Source organism: Lingula anatina, chromosome 1 (genome assembly GCF_051362555.1).
Source record: "Lingula anatina isolate TDL-2025a chromosome 1, LinAna3.0, whole genome shotgun sequence".
Lineage (NCBI taxonomy): Eukaryota > Metazoa > Brachiopoda > Lingulata > Lingulida > Lingulidae > Lingula > Lingula anatina.
In genome coordinates this window covers 659,223-678,804 of record NC_141767.1, presented here as the reverse complement: position 1 = coordinate 678,804, position 19,582 = coordinate 659,223, and the positions used below count along the sequence as shown (strand labels likewise).

The following is a 19,582-nucleotide window of genomic DNA, read 5'->3' as shown; positions in this document are numbered from 1 at the left end:
AAAAGATCAAAACCCACGCTTAAACAGGGGACAGTGAATGTGATTATTTTTGAGATATCGATTTAATGATGTTTAAAAGGTTTTTTTTTTTTTTTTTCGTTCGAGGGTAAGTTCAATAGGAAGCAATTCATGCTCTTAGAATGCGTTCAAAATCCTGGCTTGGAGCACTTTAAGAAAGACGTTCGTACAACATTATAAACACTTAAATTATTTAATTTTCTACTGTGGATTCTCTAACTGCGCGTAACACGGTCTTTGCCGATCACTTTTAACCATGCCATACTGAAGCACCCGCAAACCACACGAGAGGGTAAAAAACATTTAACAATCTCAGGTATCCTTTGTTTCTTTAGCGCCCTACTACATACATTTATGGACATATTGCACATTCTAGTTCTATAAAAGCAGTCCCTCCTCCTTTCAAATGTTTTTAAATTGTATACACTTGGAACATTATGCTGATATAGTCGTGTTAAGTAATTTTTCTAACAGGTTGACTGGAGCAGTTAATAACATCATCGGAAGCATACGGTTTTCCTTTTCGTCGTAAGATTCTCACGTTGCTGGGGCTGCCACATATCTTCACATATTCAAGAGCTCGTTTGAAAAGAAGTACTTCGTCATGAAACTCAGCAGGTTGTTTGTTAATGAGACCAAGCAGCTTCTCTTTGAAATGTCTATACACGGCATAGTCGGCTTTACTCCACTTCTGGTGCGCTGAAATAAGTTTTTGGTCCTTGTTTCCCTTAAAAGGGTAGTTATTGCCTTCCATGGGAGTATAAAGAATGTCTTCCATTTCCCAACAAAGCATGCGACGGAGAAGTATTAGACTCTGGTCTAGGAATTCAACCAGCATAACTAAGCCAAACCTCTGCTCCAAGTATTTGATGTAAGCTTGGATAACCAGATCGTCATTCCGGACGTCTTCTGTCTCGTCTGGAAACCCCAACTCCATCATCATGCCGTTGCGCGAAAAGGCAGAGGTTCGGACTGAACCATTTCGCCAGTATTTGTACGGATTTTCAAGGAATTGCTCAAGTTCTATGGCTGTGTCGTTTCCTGGGGCGTATTTTTGCAGCAAGTTGTACTTATTCAATACTGATTTGAATTGAGCCCAAGGATATCTCAACATTGTGACGTAGAAGGTGTCACGTGGCATAACTCGGCTTACGATGTCACCGTCGAAAACCATGTGGTGGTACATGACGTCAAATCTCTGCTGCGGTCGATCAATTCGAACAAATCTTTGTTTGATTTTGGCAGGTCTTGGTATTAAAGCTACGTTTTCGTCCCCATAAAAATGCATACGGAACCTTGGCAGTGCTCGGGCCAAAGAATATTTGAGGGCAAATCGTCGCATGACGTCAAAGAACATGGTCGACCCCGTTTCAGAAATTTTAACATAAACAACATGCTTGTACACAGTACAGTTAGGTTTGGGTTTGTCCATGACCGGAACCCTGGATCTGGACATGACAGCTTTTGTTAAATTATATATGCTTCGCAAAACGGTGGTCCTTGCCTGCACATTGGTCGCTGGTCCTGACTGTGTGTTATTATCATCTGGTAGGTACCCGAACTGCATGACCCCGCCGCCAGAGGCGCTGCGTATGATATGTTGTGTATTCGGCTTTGACTCCTCGTTTGGTTGGCTGCTGTCGGCTTGTGCAGTATCTACAGATTTCTTTTGATCAGGGTTTATAATGACAGGTGCTTTTTGTTTAAGCACAGGCTGTTGTTGTTGTTGTTGTTGCTGCACTTGTGATTGTTGTTTTGGCTGGGGGATATCTAAACTGTCACGTTCTTGGCCTACCTGAGGGGGTTGTGCTACACCGACTTTTGGCGCTATTTGTGGCACCGGTCCTTTCAATTGGTTAGATTCTCCTTTAGGTTTACTGGCGTTTTGATTGGCTGCTGTGTTTTCAGGCGGTAATTTTGGACTTTCAGGTTTCGGCGCTGGTTGTTCCACCGGTATAACTAAAGGTTCTTCTTTTCCAGGTAAGGTTTCAACATTTGGTAAGTTGGGTTGATTTACGATGTTAACTGCTGGAGTAGATAACGTGGTAAAAAAGGTATATGGACTGGTGTTAGGTTCTGTAAACAATAAAATTAATTTACTCTTAGTAACTATAAACAAACGCAAACTAAGGCGAGGAATAAAAGAACTTTTCAAAAAGTCTGATAAGAAATATTAGATTATACGATTTGCACTGATAACGCTTGCATTAGAAGCCACATGTTTTAGCCACACTATCAGGCAAGGGGTGCTTTCAAAATAATATTTACATGGCAGAATTTAAATTACCATAATATATAATTACTGATGTACCCAGGGCCCCGTGACTCGAAAGCATCGCGTATTGCGAATAGCGATATCACATAGAGGCTACAATGTATTATATGGGTCGAGTATGGGCGAGTTATGGAATCGAGATGGTTGCGCTTGGTCGCAATGCGCTATGCTTTCGAGTTACGGGGCCCAGTTCTGCATGTATTATAATTTCTTAATGTAAATGGGTGTGTGGGCGCGTGCATGCATATGTGTGTGTGCGTTCGTGACTATGAGCAGCAAAGAGGATTGCACGACAATATTCAGACACCCTCTGCGGCGAAATGGTAACTCCCTACCATCTTCAATGTAGTTATCCAAAAAGCGGACATCTGGGGGCAATGACGTCGTACTAGGGATGCTGAGGGTAGTAAAGATAGTGGAGGGGGTGGACTCAAAGTCCATCGTCATCTTTGTTGTCCCGTCTGGAAAGTCCACTTCCACAGTGGGCACGAACATCGTCGAACTGAAGCGAAGAGCAATATCTCTTAGGCAAACATGAAGCTTAATTAAATAATTTATTTATATTTAAGCTATCTATATTTAAACTGTCTGTACTAATCTACAATGTGTATGCAGCGTAATGTTGAAATATATCAAGGCGTTGTGGCCTTTATCGTTTAATACCATTTATGTTGTAATAGAATATTACCAGGGTCATATAATAGTCTAAAGTATATGATATAGAATCTTAACATCTCAGACGTATTCGTTTAAATGCTTGGTCCACACGCAGACAAAAGCAACGCTCTTCTCCTTTTGTTGAAAAGTATCCAAGAAATATTATCCTACTACAAATGTACGGATTCCTACCTGGATCTCTCTCTATATATCTTATGAAATAATCCCTCACGACAGAAATTGTACCAGTTACTGGTTAGATTTGTTCGCGAAAGATAATCTAGTTTTAGCCATTAAGAGCGTATTCATAACAGTGGACTTACAGCATGGCCGACCCACTTGAATGTTTATTCAGTGTCTTATTTTTATTTTATTTTATTTTATTTTTATTTTTATTTTATTTTATTTTTTATTATTTATTTATTTTTTTTTTTTGGGGGGGGGGAATGTTGGTCAATATTTTTTACATGTAATAAAAAAAGATACGCGGTCACCCAACCAAATTTTAATATTTAGCCGCTTACCTGTGCACCTCATCGCTTTCATGGCGTTCACTCATACGGAACGTGTAAACCTCGTCCCCAGACGTTGTCAAGGCAACCCAGACTAGAAAATAGACGATGACCACGGCGAACATCATCATGGCCGCCGGCCGCTGGTGCAGAGTTGCCGGGCCTGGCAGCCTCATGGCTCTTCTGATCATTAGTGTCCGAAATCGTTCCCTTCTCCGCGAACTGCGCCCAAACAGCGAGAACCTGCCTATTCTTCTACTGATTATTTATTTATTAATCAAAGTGACGTGTCGTGTAAATGTCGGCACTACACTGCCACCCTCGGTGATGGTTACAGCATTTAGAGACCCCGGGCACCAACTCTTGACCAATCTAGAGCCAGAACAGTAAGATATAGCTGTAACTCTTGTACGTGGCAGGTTAACATGATAGTGTTACAGTTGTTTGGAGCACCATATTAGGAACAGCTGCACATGAATAAATGAACAAAATGTGGATTCCATGGTGACAGTAACCTTGGCAACGGCACTTTCACTGATCGTGATTTGCATATGGCCAGGCATTAAACACTGATATTATTTGTAAACGATTTGACATTTTGTTTGCTTTGATATCTGTGAAAAAATATTTAGAACATTGCCTTTTAATAATATAAGCACTTTTACTGCAGTTTTTAAAAATGTTAGATTAAGATTTACTCATTTATTTTATATATTGCTCTTGTTTTGAAAATTTCTGCATTTGCCACACTTGAATTTTGCATCAACCTCAGCTGTTATAGATACACATTAGAAAAACTAACGGCGAAGTGTTCTCTAAGATTTAAGGAAAAGAGAATGCAACAAAAGCCTTAGCCAGACTTCCATTGAGGGCAGACTTGGTGTCATACATATTTGATCTACACCAGTGGAAGGTAACGGTTGTCTTTGGTTATTCATATAGTTTTAAGCCTGGCGTCGACAATTTTATATTAAAGTATAGTTTTTATATGCACGTGATTAAGGTACTTGTAGATATTGGAAAGATTTCGTGCCGAGAAGACAAGATGGAAAATAACACAATTAACTTTTAACCAGCAAGCTCTGTCTCTGATGTCAAGATGGCCGCTATTGGGCGACACCGGTCCAAGCTGGCAGCCATTTTTTGGACGGTGGTGATCCACGTGCGGGGGCGTTCCTTCCTGAGCTTATTGTGCCTTTATGTCTTCTTTGTGGTGCTGTGGCTGGTCATTCTACCATTCGGATTAGAAAACTTTATTTTCTCGGGTTACAATTTCCAGGCCAAATCGGTGAAAACAAGGTAAATGGCTGAAACAAGTTTTCGTGTTCTCTATCAATTATTATTATAAACATGAATGTGACATTTAAAAGCGTTTTGATCACGTGTAGGAGGAAGCCGGTGTCTTAATATCAGTAAATGATAGACGCTATTGTTGGTCTACTGATTGCACACCGTGACACCTCTCTAACTTAAAGTGCTTGTACATAACCAATGTGTAGGCTCAGTATCTTTTATTTCAAGGGTGTCATATGAAAATAATTTACAAAATTTCAGGTATGAATACTGCCCCAAAGAATGGTTAATGAACTACTATCCTCTGCTTGGTGCTGTTGAAACCACTTGCAAGCCACGGCAACACGTAGCTTATCTGAAGAATCATAAATGTGGCTCAACGACAATAGTACAGATCTTCAACAGGTACCGCAGATTTTATGATTTACGTGTGGCTGAACCTAAATATGGATATCATTTTTGGGGTCCTGTGGACGCTTCCAAGATTCCTCGACCCCCAAAGATTAAGATGGAATTCATCAACACCGTTCCCCTGAATGGGACTGAAGACAAGTTTGATATGATTCTACATCATATGGTGTACGACGAAGAGGTCCTGAAGAGAGTGATGCACGCCGATACCTTCTACACAACGATATTACGAGAGCCGTTTTCGCAGTTTAAGTCAGTTTTTAATGCTTTCCATTTTGATAAAAAGTACAACATATTTAACGCGGACCCCATGCGAGAATTTTTGAGAAACCCGCAGAAGTATTATCGAGGTGGCACAAAACCAGCGTCTGCTTTTGTTAGAAACAGTATGCTTTTTCATTTTGGGTTTCCGGATGAAGACGACACTTTGAGAAACAATATTACGTTTATAAAACAATTTATTGCATATATAGATGAAAAATTTGACTTCATCATGATATCTGAATTCATGGACGAAAGCTTAATATTACTCAGACGACTTCTGTGCTGGGACATGGATGATATTTTATTTGCTTCCAGAAATGTTTTAAACTACACATATAAACATGTTGATGACCCTGAATTAAGGAGACTCCACATGCAGTGGAGTTTGGGGGACTATTTTTTATATTCACATTTTCGGCAAAAATTTGAAAAATTGATGAAAGCTCAAGGTCCCGACTTTCAAGAAGAATTGGAGGCATTTAAAATTTGTTTGAAAAACTTCCAAAATGACTATCCATATCAATAGGTGACTTAAAACAAAATATTCAATTAACTGAACTAAGCCAACGAATGGATACGTTCATATGTATTCAATAATAAATTGAGCTGTGGGCCCATTACGGTATCGTTGCTGTACTAAAATATTACCAGCAGAAATATACTCATGAATTTATAACAAAGCCAACATCTGTTGAAAGTCAAATAATCATCATTTAGCTTAGCTGGTTGTGTATGTTTTGTGATGAATCCCTCTATAATGGACGTTGAAGCACAGAAATACGGCACTAAATACCTATGGATACACAAACTCAAATTATTTCGCCTGGCGGTTTGTTTTGGTCTCGTCATTGTCCTTATTTTAACGGCGAAGACTGCCTTGGACATACTTGTGCTACGCCAACATATCGAGGCCCTCAATTCCAAGATGGCTGTCGGCACGTTGAAGGATAGAGTCGTCTCCAATGGGCAGCACGCGATGCGTGACGTCACTGCGGCCTCCTCGTCCACTATGGGCAGCTCGTTTTCCTCTATGCTATTCTCTACAGAGAGTTCTTTGCCTGCGTCCGAAACAACAACTGTAGGGTCAGATCCAATCGTCCCGAATAATGGAGCTCAAGATCAAGAAAAATCTTCTCCGGATACTTCTGACGAAGAAGATGAAGATAAGGACGCAGAAGATGCGCCTGGTGTCGAAGGAGAATCTGAAACTATCAAAACAAACCCAAACGTAGAAGTCCCTAGTTTAGATCGTCCTCAGAATGCAGTTTTAGATGCACAGCTACAACAAAAGACAACTGATTCCAATGAAGGTGCAGAAAAAGTTGTTGATCCAAACGAAAATGTTCTCAGAGTAGACAATTCTCAAAATGACATGCCATTAGACGCACGACCGGAGTCAGAGACAACAGAAGCAACGCAGCAAACACCCAGTGAAGGTTCTCCCTTAAATGAAGCTTCAGCCGCTCAACCTCTGCAGAGACCAGAAGCTCAACCCCAGGAGGCTGCTCCTGTTGATGACAGTTCTATCAATGAAGCATTTGCCGCCAGGCAGAAAGAGGCTTTGTCCAACGCCGATGTCTTGCAAAAATTTAATGCTTTAACAGATGAATTTGAGAGACTGAAGAAGGAGAAAGATGCCATTTGAGGAGTTGATTTTAAAGCGAGTCAATTTTTGTTAACTGCAGCACATATACGTTTAAAAAAATCAATTATCTGTGAGATATGAGAGGGACGCTTACTGAGATTATATTGCTTATTGGGTTTAACGAACAGTACAGGGAATGTATGATATGCTTATTTAAGACCCTGGTGACTGATATGAATATGTTGATACGAATGGTTGTATGAAAGTAAACTGCTGTCTTGCTTTCTATGCCCTTAATACAAAAGCTCAGCATTTAATTGTCTTGCAATGCATTTAAGATATGGCCTATATATTTGGAATATTAAGAAAAAATTGGTAAATATGGAAGTAAAATAAATTACGTTTTCTTGAATTGATGTCTTTCAAGCCAAATGCACGGTCACTATTTGTGTTGTTTTCAAATTTCACAGGATGAACTGCTAATTAGCTCTTTTCTTGGCTTTAACTTACTGTTTTATATGAAATCGATTAAAAATTGAAAGATTACGTACTACATACAGTACCAACCACCCGGTAAACATATCCTAAACTTTTGGTCTGACGATATGATAACAAATCAAATGGCCATTTTCAATATAATAAACATATTTGTTATTATTTGCCTGTTACCGATAGCATTCTGATTAAAAATACTACAACGTCCTTTTATACATAATGATCAAAGACGTATTATAAAATACAAATTATACATGTATTTTCGTTTGTTATTTACGTAAATATATACCATGCTTTGTATTAAAAATTAATCAAATCTACATGTATATATTTATGACCTAGTTGAGATTTCCTTCTAAATAACCATGATTTATAGTAATTATATCCTTGATTATTGCTTTAGGTTTAGCCATCCTTAATTTCTTCCGAGTAAAACTGTATCTGAAAAAGATTTAATAATATATATATATATATAGTTGTGAATTGAAAGACCTCCGGCCAAGAGCGCTCAAATTCACCAACCACGTGAAACAGGCGCACATATATGAATTATTGTGGGTAACCATGGCAGAAAAAGATAATGCTAAGTAGAACTGATGCTGATCCGAATTTTTTAATTCCGCGACAGACTTATGAAATGTTGCTGTCTCCGAAAATAGACCATGCGAAAATGAATAAAATATTATGTTGTCTACGCCAACACTAGCTTTAAAATCGCATGGTTAAGTATTCGCACACCACACGGCACATATAGATAAGTGATATTGTACGATGTAAGCAAGCATAAATAATGTATAACATGCTTAACATTTGCGTTTCACTGATGTGACACTGATGTATAGTAATTGTGGACACTTGGCAAACATGGCTACATGTATTCATCAGAGATGCTATTGACATATATTTGCAACAAATATTACAACATTAATTGGTATGCAGTTAGAGAATACTAAATGAGAAGCATCCAAGTCGACGAATCTTGTGCCACCAGAAATACAATATGGAGAGACGTCTCTCAATACAAAAACTGGTGTTAGGAGTGACCATGGCCGTAGCTGTGTATGGGATTATCGTAACTTACCAACTCTTTGCCACTTACAGGGAATTTTACATGAAACACACCAGTGCTGAAAATGTCAATAACATTGCTAAAACAGTCAATTTAATAGAAAATTCTCAGATGCTGAATCAGCCACAGGATGAGGGGGGTATGCCCATTGTAAATTTTACCGATATGAGTTTTTTTATGCAAGATAAACAACCGGCGCAGGACCAGAGCGGACAAAGTCCAGGCTTAAGTGATGCTTTACTACCCAACCTCCTACAAAACACAGGAAACGAAGGGTTTGGTTCCGCCATTGACACTTTAGCCCAAGGTGAAGGTCAGGGTAGTTTTCAGAGAGTCGACACCTTCGGCCAATCAGTAGATGAGAACAAAGGGTAATGCTAAACATCCAATTTTACGTTTTACAAGTGTTACAAAGATTTAATTTGTACATATTTTTCTTTAAATTATCACTTTTCAAACGCCAGCGTTCCTCTTATGTCTTTTGGTTATTATTTGATGCACGCTCAATCCTAGTCCTTGAAAATTCATGCGTTGGCACTCCTTTTTGTGTCATTTGACGTGAACTGTATGGTGATCCACAAAGAGGAGTGTTTGAGTGTTAAACTATTTGTGCGATGTATGCAAGTGTGCTTCCAGTGCAGCGGGAACTTTTATGCAAAGCGACCAATATTAAAGTTTAAGCCCAACAATTTTCTTGAAATTTGAGGGACCTTATATTGTAATAGAGGCTATGATGTAGTGCTAGCCTTATTATTGCAAGTAATAATGCCTGAGAAAATGCTGTTCCCATCTTTTCTTTAGTTTTAATTTGCGTGTGTGCGTTCCTGCGTGTGTGCGTGCTTGAGTGAGTGTGTATGTGCACATAAATGTGTGTGTGCGTGCGTGTGTTGGGAAGAAGACGTTCAATACTTTAGAGGGTTTGGTCCTCATCTTAAAGGGCTCGATTTGTTTTGACCCCGAAATGTATTCCTTGTTCATTTTATAATTATGCTTATCGCAATCATCATACAGTTCCCCCTTTTTTTTTTTTTTCAGAAACGTTGAAGCAAAGTCCATGCTCCCTGTTGAGGGTTTAGAGGCCTTAGAAACTTTGAAACGACCCATAGGCATCCATAAAGTATACCAGTGCTATCCAAAGACTCACGTAAAAGTCACAAAAGTACACAGGTGCGCCTCCACCACCGTCGGCAACATAATTCTTACCTTTGCCTTCTTACACGATTTGAGTGTTGCGACGCCTAGCGTTGTTCGTTCGCTAGATCAGAATGGGGACCATTTGTTCAAATATGACGTCATTACCCAGTTTGGTTACCAGAATGACGAGTTGTTGCGTAAAATGATGGACAGTGACGTCATTTCTGTTGGTTTCATCCGAAATCCTCTGGCACAATATGTCTCATCTTTGCATTATCACAGAGGCAAGATCCAGTCCCAGTTGCAGTCAAATAATTTTCTAAAAGAATTCATGACAAGATATCAAATATTGAAAACTGTGCAGCAACTGCCACCTGGATTGAAACGAAACAACATTGCCAATGAATTTGGATTTCGCGAAGAAGATTCTGATAATGAGATAGCAATTCAAGAGTTTATGGAACGAGTAGTTAATATGTTTGATATCGTAATTTTAGTGGAATATTTTGACGAAAGTTTAGTTTTAATGAAGCGAATGCTTTGCTGGGATTTTCAAGACATAGTATACGAAAGTAGACTGACATCACAGTATTCATACGACCATTTAATCGACAATGAACTCTTGGAAATGCACAGAAACTGGAGTTCATTGAACTATAAACTGTATGATTATTTCCAGCAAAGATTTGTCCAGCAAGTGCAGGCACAAGGCAAAGACTTTTTTGAAGAGGTAAAAATGTTTAAGAAAACAAACGAAGAACTGTCCACATACTGCAAACAATGTTCCTACACTTTACTGCCCCACCCTGCTACTAAGCCTGCGTTCCATGCGGATGCCACCCCCTGGTCCATGGAGATGACTGTTACCTGTCCTTTCTGTTGGATTATGAAAAATGCAAGAAAGGTGTTTCAAGGTTGACATTTTTTATGCTTTAATGCTTTTGAGGATGATAAACGTGAACGCTAAAACATCACTTGTCGCCAAATCTAAAAGCCTTGATTTTTCTATTTCTTATCTTTTTATAAACACTTTGGATGCATACATTTGGATTCACGAGAGATTTGATTCCAATATAAAAAATAAACAGTTAAGTACCACCGGCCAGTATCTTTTAAATTCCGTATATCGTCTATGAACGGGGTTATTATATACATAAGTGCAGTTACTATCACGTTTACAGTGCGTGTCATATTATTGCCGCTCAGCAGTGATTGTAAGGATAAATGGAAACAATGAATGGACTTTCCTGGGGCCAACGATAGAGACCAATTGTTAGTCGATTTGGCTTTAGCTGAAGGAAACATTGCGGAACTTGTATTTAAATAACGCCTAAACTACCCTTTTTGGGCAATAAAAAAAATAAAACGTCTAATACTGGACATCGTTGATAACGCATCTTCGCAAGCCCAGTATTATATTTGTTTTTGTTTTTTTTTTTTTCATATGTGATATTGATCACTCTAGCGGATGAGCCAGAACACCAAATCTACTGATATTTTCCAAAGATGCAGAATTATCGTCCTTGGAAACAGCAACTGTTTTCTAGAAAAAAGAATAAAAAGAATAGCTCCCACTATAAAAATCTACGTTTTGTCCATTTGTGGAAGGTAAACGTAAATCCGAAAAAGAAATAGTAACATCAACAAGGGTAGATGAACGATAGCTACTCTCTTTGCTTAGAAAGCATTATGATAACTTTTATGTCGCAAAACCTTTGATATAGAAGGCTGTCGCAATGACAACCAAACACAACTAAATACAGTTGTATAAGCTTTGTAACAAAGCTGTGAGGAACACGTGCATGCTTCATTCTAATCACTGGTTGTCAGGAACCACAGTATAGAAAAAAGTGTAATCAGTACTTTTAAAACTTTCATACATGATGTTGTATTAACTCAATCAGAGGAAGCCATTGTGTGATAAAATTCATACATGGGAAGCCAAGTTGTATAAGTAGCTTCAGATAATACTTCACACCTTGCAGTTCAAATTTTAATGTCTTTTGTTTCAAAGCTAGTAATCTGCTAGACTTTGATTACAGGGTGTTATTAGGAGTGCCCACCAGGAGTGGGTGGACTTGTGTATGAAGTAACCAATCAGTTTTTAAGTTATGTGATTGACAATTTAGTTGATAAAGTTTAGTATAAAAATCTGTAAACTTAAATCTAGAGGGGGAGAATATATAGAGAAGTGAGTGCATAATGTGGAGAGAGGAGGAGAGAGAAGTGATACTTGTATCATGTAACTTTTAGCTTAGCAAAATATATTCTGTTAAAGTTACAACATGGAGTCGCTTCATTCTTTTCCGTGTGCAGAATTTAAGACAAGGAACCTGGGATCGAATCTCTGTAGGAGTATTACAGATAGCGTTATCCAAAGATGGTGGCCCATTGTAGCCAAACCTCTAGGGTTTTATCATAAAAAGTTATTTAATGTTATGTGGGGGGCGGGGGCGGGATGGTCTAAAGGGGGTTCCCCACATGGTGTGTGCTGTAGCAAGTCAAATTATGTTCTGTACATTTCAAGGGTGACAATTCCCCGTCTCATAGTCCTTCATGGAGATTAAAAGGTTGTGTAGAAGGACTTGTTTTTTCTCCTTGAAATTGCTTGTGGAATTGTCAACAAGATCAACGGGCCTAATGAGCTGGTTGCGTGATGTAGTTGGGCCGCACTGGAATCACAGATGTAATATTCTTTTAAAATATTCCACCATTTTAGCGAGAATGTAAATAAATAATGACAGCAGAGAATGGATAGGAAAGCACATCACTGCTCTACGTCAGTTGTATTTATATTAGATATTATTCTGTGTGACAGCTGTGAATATACACAATATCTTATTATCCATCCACTCTGTGCTTGTGGCATTTTTGTTTTTTTTATTTCCTAAAAACTATCAGTGATATATCAAAGTATATGACACCCTACACGGGGTGATTTACATGAACTCTAACGACCAATGGCTGGGAAGTCCAACAGGCCAATTCTTGATGGCCACCATCAGCTGTTTATACTCATCATCACCTTAGCGATGGTTTTACTCACTGTGATCTATGTAATAACCACCACAAGCAGTAAAACTTTATCACCTCCTGCTGCGTACCATAGGACATGGGGGAAAACAGCTGCGAAGACGAGCGCTATCTTGACAAGGTACATAATGTTTATAACATGGTACTGTAGTGCCATCTTTTTTCTGGTGTGTTAAACATGTGTAAGCAGAGAAGCAGCTTTGGAAAGCATAAGCTGACATTATGTTAGGTATACTATTCGCTTCTGGAAATGTCCCAAACTGATATTTTTCACATAGGCCATTTTAGTCTATATGCACTCTTGGTCAAAAAAGTTGTCTCACCTTAGTGCTATGTGCTTTTGTTTGCAAATGTTGCGTGACAGCTGTTAACTGAAAAAGAGTTTTTAGTCGCTATAACAAATTTAAACGTACACATAAGAGGATTTTGCGCGAGAATTCATATTTGACGAATCATCCCGGGGTAAACGGGACATTTCCGCAATTGACACTCTACATTACCTAGTAAAATTTTGGGGAAAAAAGCAATTAATAATAACCCACGCTTCTGCAATGGGTTGTCAAGTATGGAGGCCATTAACATGCTTGAGCTCTGTAGACTTTAGGATATCGCGAGACTCTCGTTCTGTGACCTGATTAAAACCAGTTCGTGTTGGTGGGAAAAGGCAACATATGGAAGAAGAGGCTTAACTCTGTCAAGATGTCTGACTACCAAGATTTTAAAAGGATGGGTGAATGTGATATTTTTGCGATATTGATTATTAAGGCTTTTATCTGTCATTTTATGTATATACGTTTAATTGTCCTCAAATAAGTTCAACAAGAAGCAACCCATGTACATATAATACGTTCTAAATGCTATTATTTGTGCCTTTAACATGACTTGAGGTAAAGAAAATAATTTATTCAAGCCTAAGTCATGTTAAATACTTTATATGGAAAAAATTAAAAAACACTTTTCTGAACGGTTTGTCGCTGTCATGTGATCAGTTGTTAACAAAAGCGCATGTGACTAAAGGTAGGATAGCCTTTTTGACCAAGAATAGGCTATAATATGTGTGTGTTTATACTGAAATTTATATATATAGTGAAAAGCTACTTCTCTATTGCAATTCAGACCTTAAAGTTGATAAAATAAAAGTAACTGATGTTGATCCTTCTCAAGTGACAGTCTGAATAAATCTTGAAGTTGTGTCATTAGAAATAGTACAAAGAAGATTTGGTGCAAAAATCATGGATAGTATACATGTACCTATAATATATTTATTGTCCGTAAAATATTACCGATTTTGCAGATAGAATAAAACGTTTTCTGCTTATTAATTGCGTTTTTATCTTCTGATTCAATGATGAAGCGGCTTACCAAGTAACCGGATCAACATTACGGTGGCAAATATATCTTCCTTCAGGAAAAGAGAACAAAATCGTCTGCTAGAAATGGCGCGGCGGAATCACTGCAAACCCCGAACTCATGTGGTTGTTCGGAAGGTCCACAAATGTGGTTCCACTACGGTCTCTAATATATTCGTGAGGTTTGCATTTCTTAATAACTTGACCGTGGCAGGAAAAAGGGACGTCTTCGGACCTAGCCTTGATAAACCAAAATTTGATATGATTCTTCATCATGTGAAGTACAGTGACAGCCATTTTCTTGCAGTGCTGCACGAAGACACGTATTTCATCGGGCTTCTTAGAGAACCCATTTCCCAATTTCGATCTGCATTTTCATACTACAAAAAAAGGACAGACCCAGTCTTAACGTACAAGACTGATAATCACATGTTGGAATATATCCAGGATTATCCTAAATTTATCAATGAATGGAAAAGAAAGGTCGGAAGTTCAATGCTACCCGGTCTACGCAGAAACAACATGGCGCAGTTTTTAGGTGGTTTCCGGGAAAGTGATTCGGACAATGAGAGAGAAATAATGAAATACATAGATTTTTTAGACAGACGATATGATTTCGTAATTTTAATAGAACATCTCGACGAATGCCTTGTTTTCTTAAAACGTGCACTTTGCTGGGATCTGAAAGATATCCTATATACCAATCGTATGGTTTATCGCCCTATAGACCCTACAGAAACCAATGACAAGCAGTTGGAGAAGTTATTGTCAAATTTTACCAACGTTAATCGCCGCCTATATTCTCACTTTTCTGACAGACTTTCAAAAATAATCAACGACCAGGGAGTGGATTTTCAAGAGGAAGTCCAATATTTCAAAAGAATTAACCCAAAAGTAACGAACTACTGTAATAAGAGTTTACAGTACAATTTGCCTCCACTAGTAGTAAAGCAGTCAAAATGGTCAAATGGATTCTCAGTAGACTACCTCTTTTGCTGGTTCCTGAATTTTGCAATTGCTCAAACGAAACTTCTTTTTCCTGGATGGGAAACGCAGTGAAGGCGAAAATATTCCCATGTGTATTGTAGAAGTACTGAAAATTGAAAGTGACTGGCCATTATGCAATAGTATTTGAAGTAGTTACACATTGTAGTGTCGGATACAATTATAAAAGCGTGCTAAAAGCATTCACAAACTGCATATTTTGGTTTTGCAAATATTGATCCGGATCACCACCAAAAACTAATCACTTCTAAATTATCCCATTTCTGACCTACCCTGAAAATTTCATCAAAATCGGTCCATAACTTTTTGAGTTATGTTGATGATTAATTTTTGATTATTGATTATTGAATGATTATTGATCTGGATCACCACCAAAAACTAATAATCTCTTGGCCCACTTCTGACAGTTCCTGAAAATTTCATCAAAATCGGTCCATAACTTTCTGATTTATGTTGATGACAGACAGACAAACAGACAAACAGACGTGAAAACATAACCTCCTTGGCGGAGGTCATTATACCGGATACCAAATTATACAAAAATAAAAGGGAATTTGCTCGGACACACGAATGCCTGCATTTATTTTCGACTGCGGGACCAGCTCGTTGTTGTGGTGAGCTGACGTGCGTCATCTGGGATTTGAACTCGTGATTTGCCGTCACCATTACATGGTTTGCTTATGGGTTGGTAATTTTCTGCAACTAAGCACGCTACCGCCTGCGCCGTAACTGAGCCGCCTATCCTCCATACTTACGAGTTTCTTCTTATAGAAATCAAACGCAATTTTTAGAAATTATTTCGAGCAAAATAATCACAATGTAAATTTTAGAATTCGAACCCGCGTCTAGCTGTGTTGAGCTGTTTACAAGACGGCTGAGCTACCACGGAGCCGCAGAAGCTTCGTTGGAAGGGTGTGTATCAAATGAAAACTTTCTCCTTTCTCACAGAGAAGGCCATTTGGGCTGTTAATGTATATGTTGCCATAGCAATCAATAGGCCATGAGCCGTACATGTGTATTTCATCCCGCGCATCGAGAGTATGCAAACATGATATTATCATCAATGATGTTAAAGTTCATCATGTGCACGAGCACTTATTTGAGAAGCCGACACGGAGCGTTCCTAGATAGGTTACTTTTTTTACTATGACTATTAGTGTGATATTTTCAGAAACCGAAGGGGGGGGGGGGGGTCAGGACCCCCATGACCCCCTCTAAATCCGCTACTGGTGCAGTTTCTTTCCTGTTTGTGCGTGTTAATTAATTGCCTCTTGGCAATGATTGCAAAGATTTTTTAAAAATGAAAACAATGAAGGTGCAGTAGACAATTTCCAGTTCTTATTAACTATAAGCCAAGTTTTTAATTAAATAATTTCCCTCATCAATATATAACACATTGCGATCGGCACCGCATCGTTATCAGGTTCATAAGTCCAGTATTAGATTTCTATTTCTCTTATGTGACGTTGCTCTATCGGATAAACAAAAATATCCACCGTATAAATCATAAAGATAACGAACTGGTTCAACGATGCATTTTGTATTGGTGGAGCATGACTGGAATCACAGATGTAAACTTCTTTTCAAATATTCCACTATTTCCAGCAAGAGTGTAAATAAAGCATGTCAGAAGAGATGAGAATGGTGGCTTTCCTGCATCTTGTGAAAACGCTCACTGCTAAATTAGACATAGCACTATGTGACAGCTGTGAATTAAGAGGCGCGAAGGCTGTGTTCACAATGAATCCATCGAACCAGCTAAGTACGCACTAACTCCACGTACGGGGACTCTCGTCGAATGCAACCACATGAACACCCCACCTCGAGTTGAATAGAATACAAAAATTCTGGTGATTATACAAGTACTTTAGAAACAAGAAGAAGCGTGTTAATCTGGTTGCATTCAGCAAGAGTTCCTGTACGTTGAGTGAGTGCGCACCAGCTACTACGATAGGTTAATTGTGAACGCAACCCAAGGTGTGTGAAGTATCTCTCATACGTGTACATGGGTAATTTTATGACTTTATAAAGCAATCAGTGAGTTTCTTCAAGGCACATTTAAAACTAATTGTTCTACACATTTTTGGATTGCATGAACTCTAACTACCAATGGCTGAGCAGTGTTACAGGACAATATCTGTTGGTCGCCTTCAGTTGTATATGCTAATCGTTATTTTAGCGGTGGGTTTAATCACTGTGGTTTATGTAATAACTACCACAACCAGTAAAACTTTCTCACGTCCGGTCGTGTACCATAGGACACTGGAGAATACAGACGCCGAGATGAGTGTTATCTTGCAAAGGTAAAATATCGTTTTTACATGTTACATGGTACCTAGTACGATGAGAAAATACAGAAGGTACAGAGGCAGCTTTGAAAATTATAAGTTGGCAATGTGTAAGGTATACTGCACGCTTTTGAAAATGTTCCAAAATTCACTTTTTTCACTTAGGCCGGGATACCGCAGTTAGTTGGACGCTGGGGTAAGCTGGTCCCTAGCCTCTTGTCCAAAAATATCCTATGTTGTACAAAATTTGATCTTGTACCTTCACCAAATCCCACAATACCATGGAATCGTTGATCGTGAAAAACCGTTTCCTTGAACGAAAATATGAGTCCAAATGAACCGTTTTTTTGCATCTGAAAGCAAAGTAACTTTGTTGAAGAGGGTTTAAAGTCTATTTTCATGATAGTATAAAGGATGCGTTTACGGCATTTTAGTCCCAAAATTGGCTGCAACCCTGTAGAATAAAAATGTGCACCAGGGGTTTGTTGGACCACTTGGCTCGGGGCAAGTTGAACCCTGGTTGATTCATAGTTATTTGGGCTCTTATTATTTTTTTTCTTCAAAGCAAATGTAAAATATTGAAGGCAATGCTTGCATAGAACTAAAAATTTAGGGAAGGCTAAAAATTCAATGTAATAAAATGAAAATGCGAAAAACATACTCCTTAGCATTTGCATGCACTGCTGACTGCAATACGTATAATATTCGTACCTGCCCCACCTGTCATGGGGTGTGTCTTGTCAAATTGTAGGCTAAATCATGTGCACTTGCAAATCAATGGCATTGCATTTGTAGCTCAATCCTTGGCGCTAGTCCTAAAACCGGTTTTGTTGCTCTATTTCTTGTTCCCAGTTGACTGAAAAAGAACAGAAGTGTCTAACGTGGCCAACTTGTCTGGTCTCTCCCATCCGGAAAATAAACTTAATCATCTGCCCCAGTTTCGACCTTCAAAAACGATAAAACGCTATAATTACTTGTACCTGATGTCGAGATTTCCTCTGAAATACCAGTACGACATGGCGGTGTAAATGAATCATTCAGCTGTTTCATCAGAAATAGTACAAAACATCCATTTCGTGGGAAAATCACGGATATTAAACATGTAACTATAATATATTTATTGCCCTTAGATTAGTATCAGAATGATTTCTTAGATAGAAAATGTTTTTGTTTGATTGTTTTTTCTGTCTTCTGTTTCAATGATGAAGCGGTTTACCAAGTAACGTGACGACAACATCGGCGGCGAATGCATCTTTTCTCAGAAAATACGAAGAAAATCGTCTGCTCGAAATGACCAGGCGGAATCAATGTCAACCCCGAACTCATGTGGTTGTTCGGAAGGTCCACAAATGTGGTTCCACTACGGTCTTTAATATATTCATGAGATTTGCATTTCTTAACAACTTGACCGTGGCAGGAAAAAGGGACGTCTTCGGACCTACCCTTGATAAACCAAAATTTGATATGATTCTTCATCATGTGAAGTACAGTGACAGCCATTTTCTTGCAGTGATGCACGAAGACACATATTTCATCGGGCTTCTTAGAGAACCCTTTACTCAATTTCGATCTGCATTTTCATACTACAAGAAAAGGACAGACCCAGTCTTTACATACAAGACTGATAATCATATGTTGGAATATATCCGGGATTCTCCGAAATTTATCAATGAATGGAAAAGAAAGGTCGGAAGTTCAATACCAGTGGGTATGCGCAGAAACAACATGGCGCAGTTTTTAGGTGGTTTCCGGGAAGAGAATTCGGACAATGAGACAGAAATAATGAAATACATAGATTTTTTAGACAGACGATATAATTTCGTAATTTTAATAGAACATCTCGACGAATGCCTCGTTTTCTTAAAACGTGAGCTTTGCTGGGATCTGAAAGATATCCTATATACCAAGCGTATGATAAATCGCAAGAGAAACCGTACAGAAAGCAGTGACAAGGAGTTGGATAAATTATTGTCAAATTTCACCAACGTTAATCGCCGCCTATATTCCCACTATTCTAAGAGGCTAACAAAAATAATCAACGATCAGGGGGCGGATTTTCACGAGGAAGTCGAATATTTCAAACAAATTAACGCAAAAGTAACCAACTACTGTAGGAGAAGTTTTCGGAGCAATTTGCCTCCTTTGGAAGTTAAACAGTCCAAATGGTCAAATGGATTCTCAGTCGACCATTTCT

The 19,582-nt window shown here is 38.6% G+C and overlaps 4 protein-coding genes and 1 long non-coding RNA gene across 6 annotated transcripts; 3 read left to right on the top strand and 2 right to left on the bottom strand.

Annotated features, from left to right (window-relative positions):
• Positions 1 to 197: 197 nt before the first annotated feature.
• On the bottom strand, positions 198 to 3,856 carry LOC106174054 (uncharacterized). Of its 2 annotated transcripts, none has more exons than XM_086999066.1 (3): positions 3,475 to 3,856; positions 2,629 to 2,795; positions 198 to 2,046 (listed from the first exon to the last, which is right to left on the bottom strand). In XM_086999066.1, exons 1-3 carry the CDS (start codon positions 3,651 to 3,653, stop codon positions 473 to 475), a joined length of 1,920 nt encoding a protein of 639 aa, XP_086855192.1. In that variant the 5' UTR covers positions 3,654 to 3,856; the 3' UTR covers positions 198 to 472. The 2 variants fall into 2 exon arrangements, with proteins under 2 accessions (XP_086855192.1, XP_086855138.1); XM_086999012.1 differs by having other exon boundaries at positions 198 to 2,094; positions 3,475 to 3,854.
• Positions 3,857 to 4,064: 208 nt separating this feature from the next.
• LOC106152938 (galactose-3-O-sulfotransferase 3) lies at positions 4,065 to 5,956 on the top strand. The gene is made up of 3 exons (XM_013526685.2): positions 4,065 to 4,375; positions 4,539 to 4,761; positions 5,017 to 5,956. The coding sequence occupies exons 2-3, from the start codon at positions 4,562 to 4,564 to the stop codon at positions 5,954 to 5,956; spliced, it is 1,140 nt and encodes a 379-aa protein (XP_013382139.2). The 5' UTR covers positions 4,065 to 4,375; positions 4,539 to 4,561.
• Positions 5,957 to 8,157: 2,201 nt separating this feature from the next.
• LOC106152950 (galactose-3-O-sulfotransferase 2) lies at positions 8,158 to 10,805 on the top strand. The gene is made up of 2 exons (XM_013526697.2): positions 8,158 to 8,950; positions 9,615 to 10,805. Exons 1-2 carry the CDS (start codon positions 8,511 to 8,513, stop codon positions 10,630 to 10,632), a joined length of 1,458 nt encoding a protein of 485 aa, XP_013382151.1. The 5' UTR covers positions 8,158 to 8,510; the 3' UTR covers positions 10,633 to 10,805.
• Positions 10,806 to 12,209: 1,404 nt separating this feature from the next.
• Positions 12,210 to 15,293, top strand: LOC106152939 (galactosylceramide sulfotransferase). Its single transcript, XM_013526686.2, has 2 exons — positions 12,210 to 12,867; positions 14,101 to 15,293. The coding sequence occupies exons 1-2, from the start codon at positions 12,674 to 12,676 to the stop codon at positions 15,152 to 15,154; spliced, it is 1,248 nt and encodes a 415-aa protein (XP_013382140.2). The 5' UTR covers positions 12,210 to 12,673; the 3' UTR covers positions 15,155 to 15,293.
• A 2,087-nt stretch (positions 15,294 to 17,380) lies between these two features.
• On the bottom strand, positions 17,381 to 18,600 carry LOC147763807 (uncharacterized). Its single transcript, XR_015332212.1, has 2 exons — positions 18,100 to 18,600; positions 17,381 to 17,741 (listed from the first exon to the last, which is right to left on the bottom strand). It is a non-coding gene; the product is annotated as an uncharacterized LOC147763807 (long non-coding RNA).
• Positions 18,601 to 19,582: the final 982 nt, after the last annotated feature.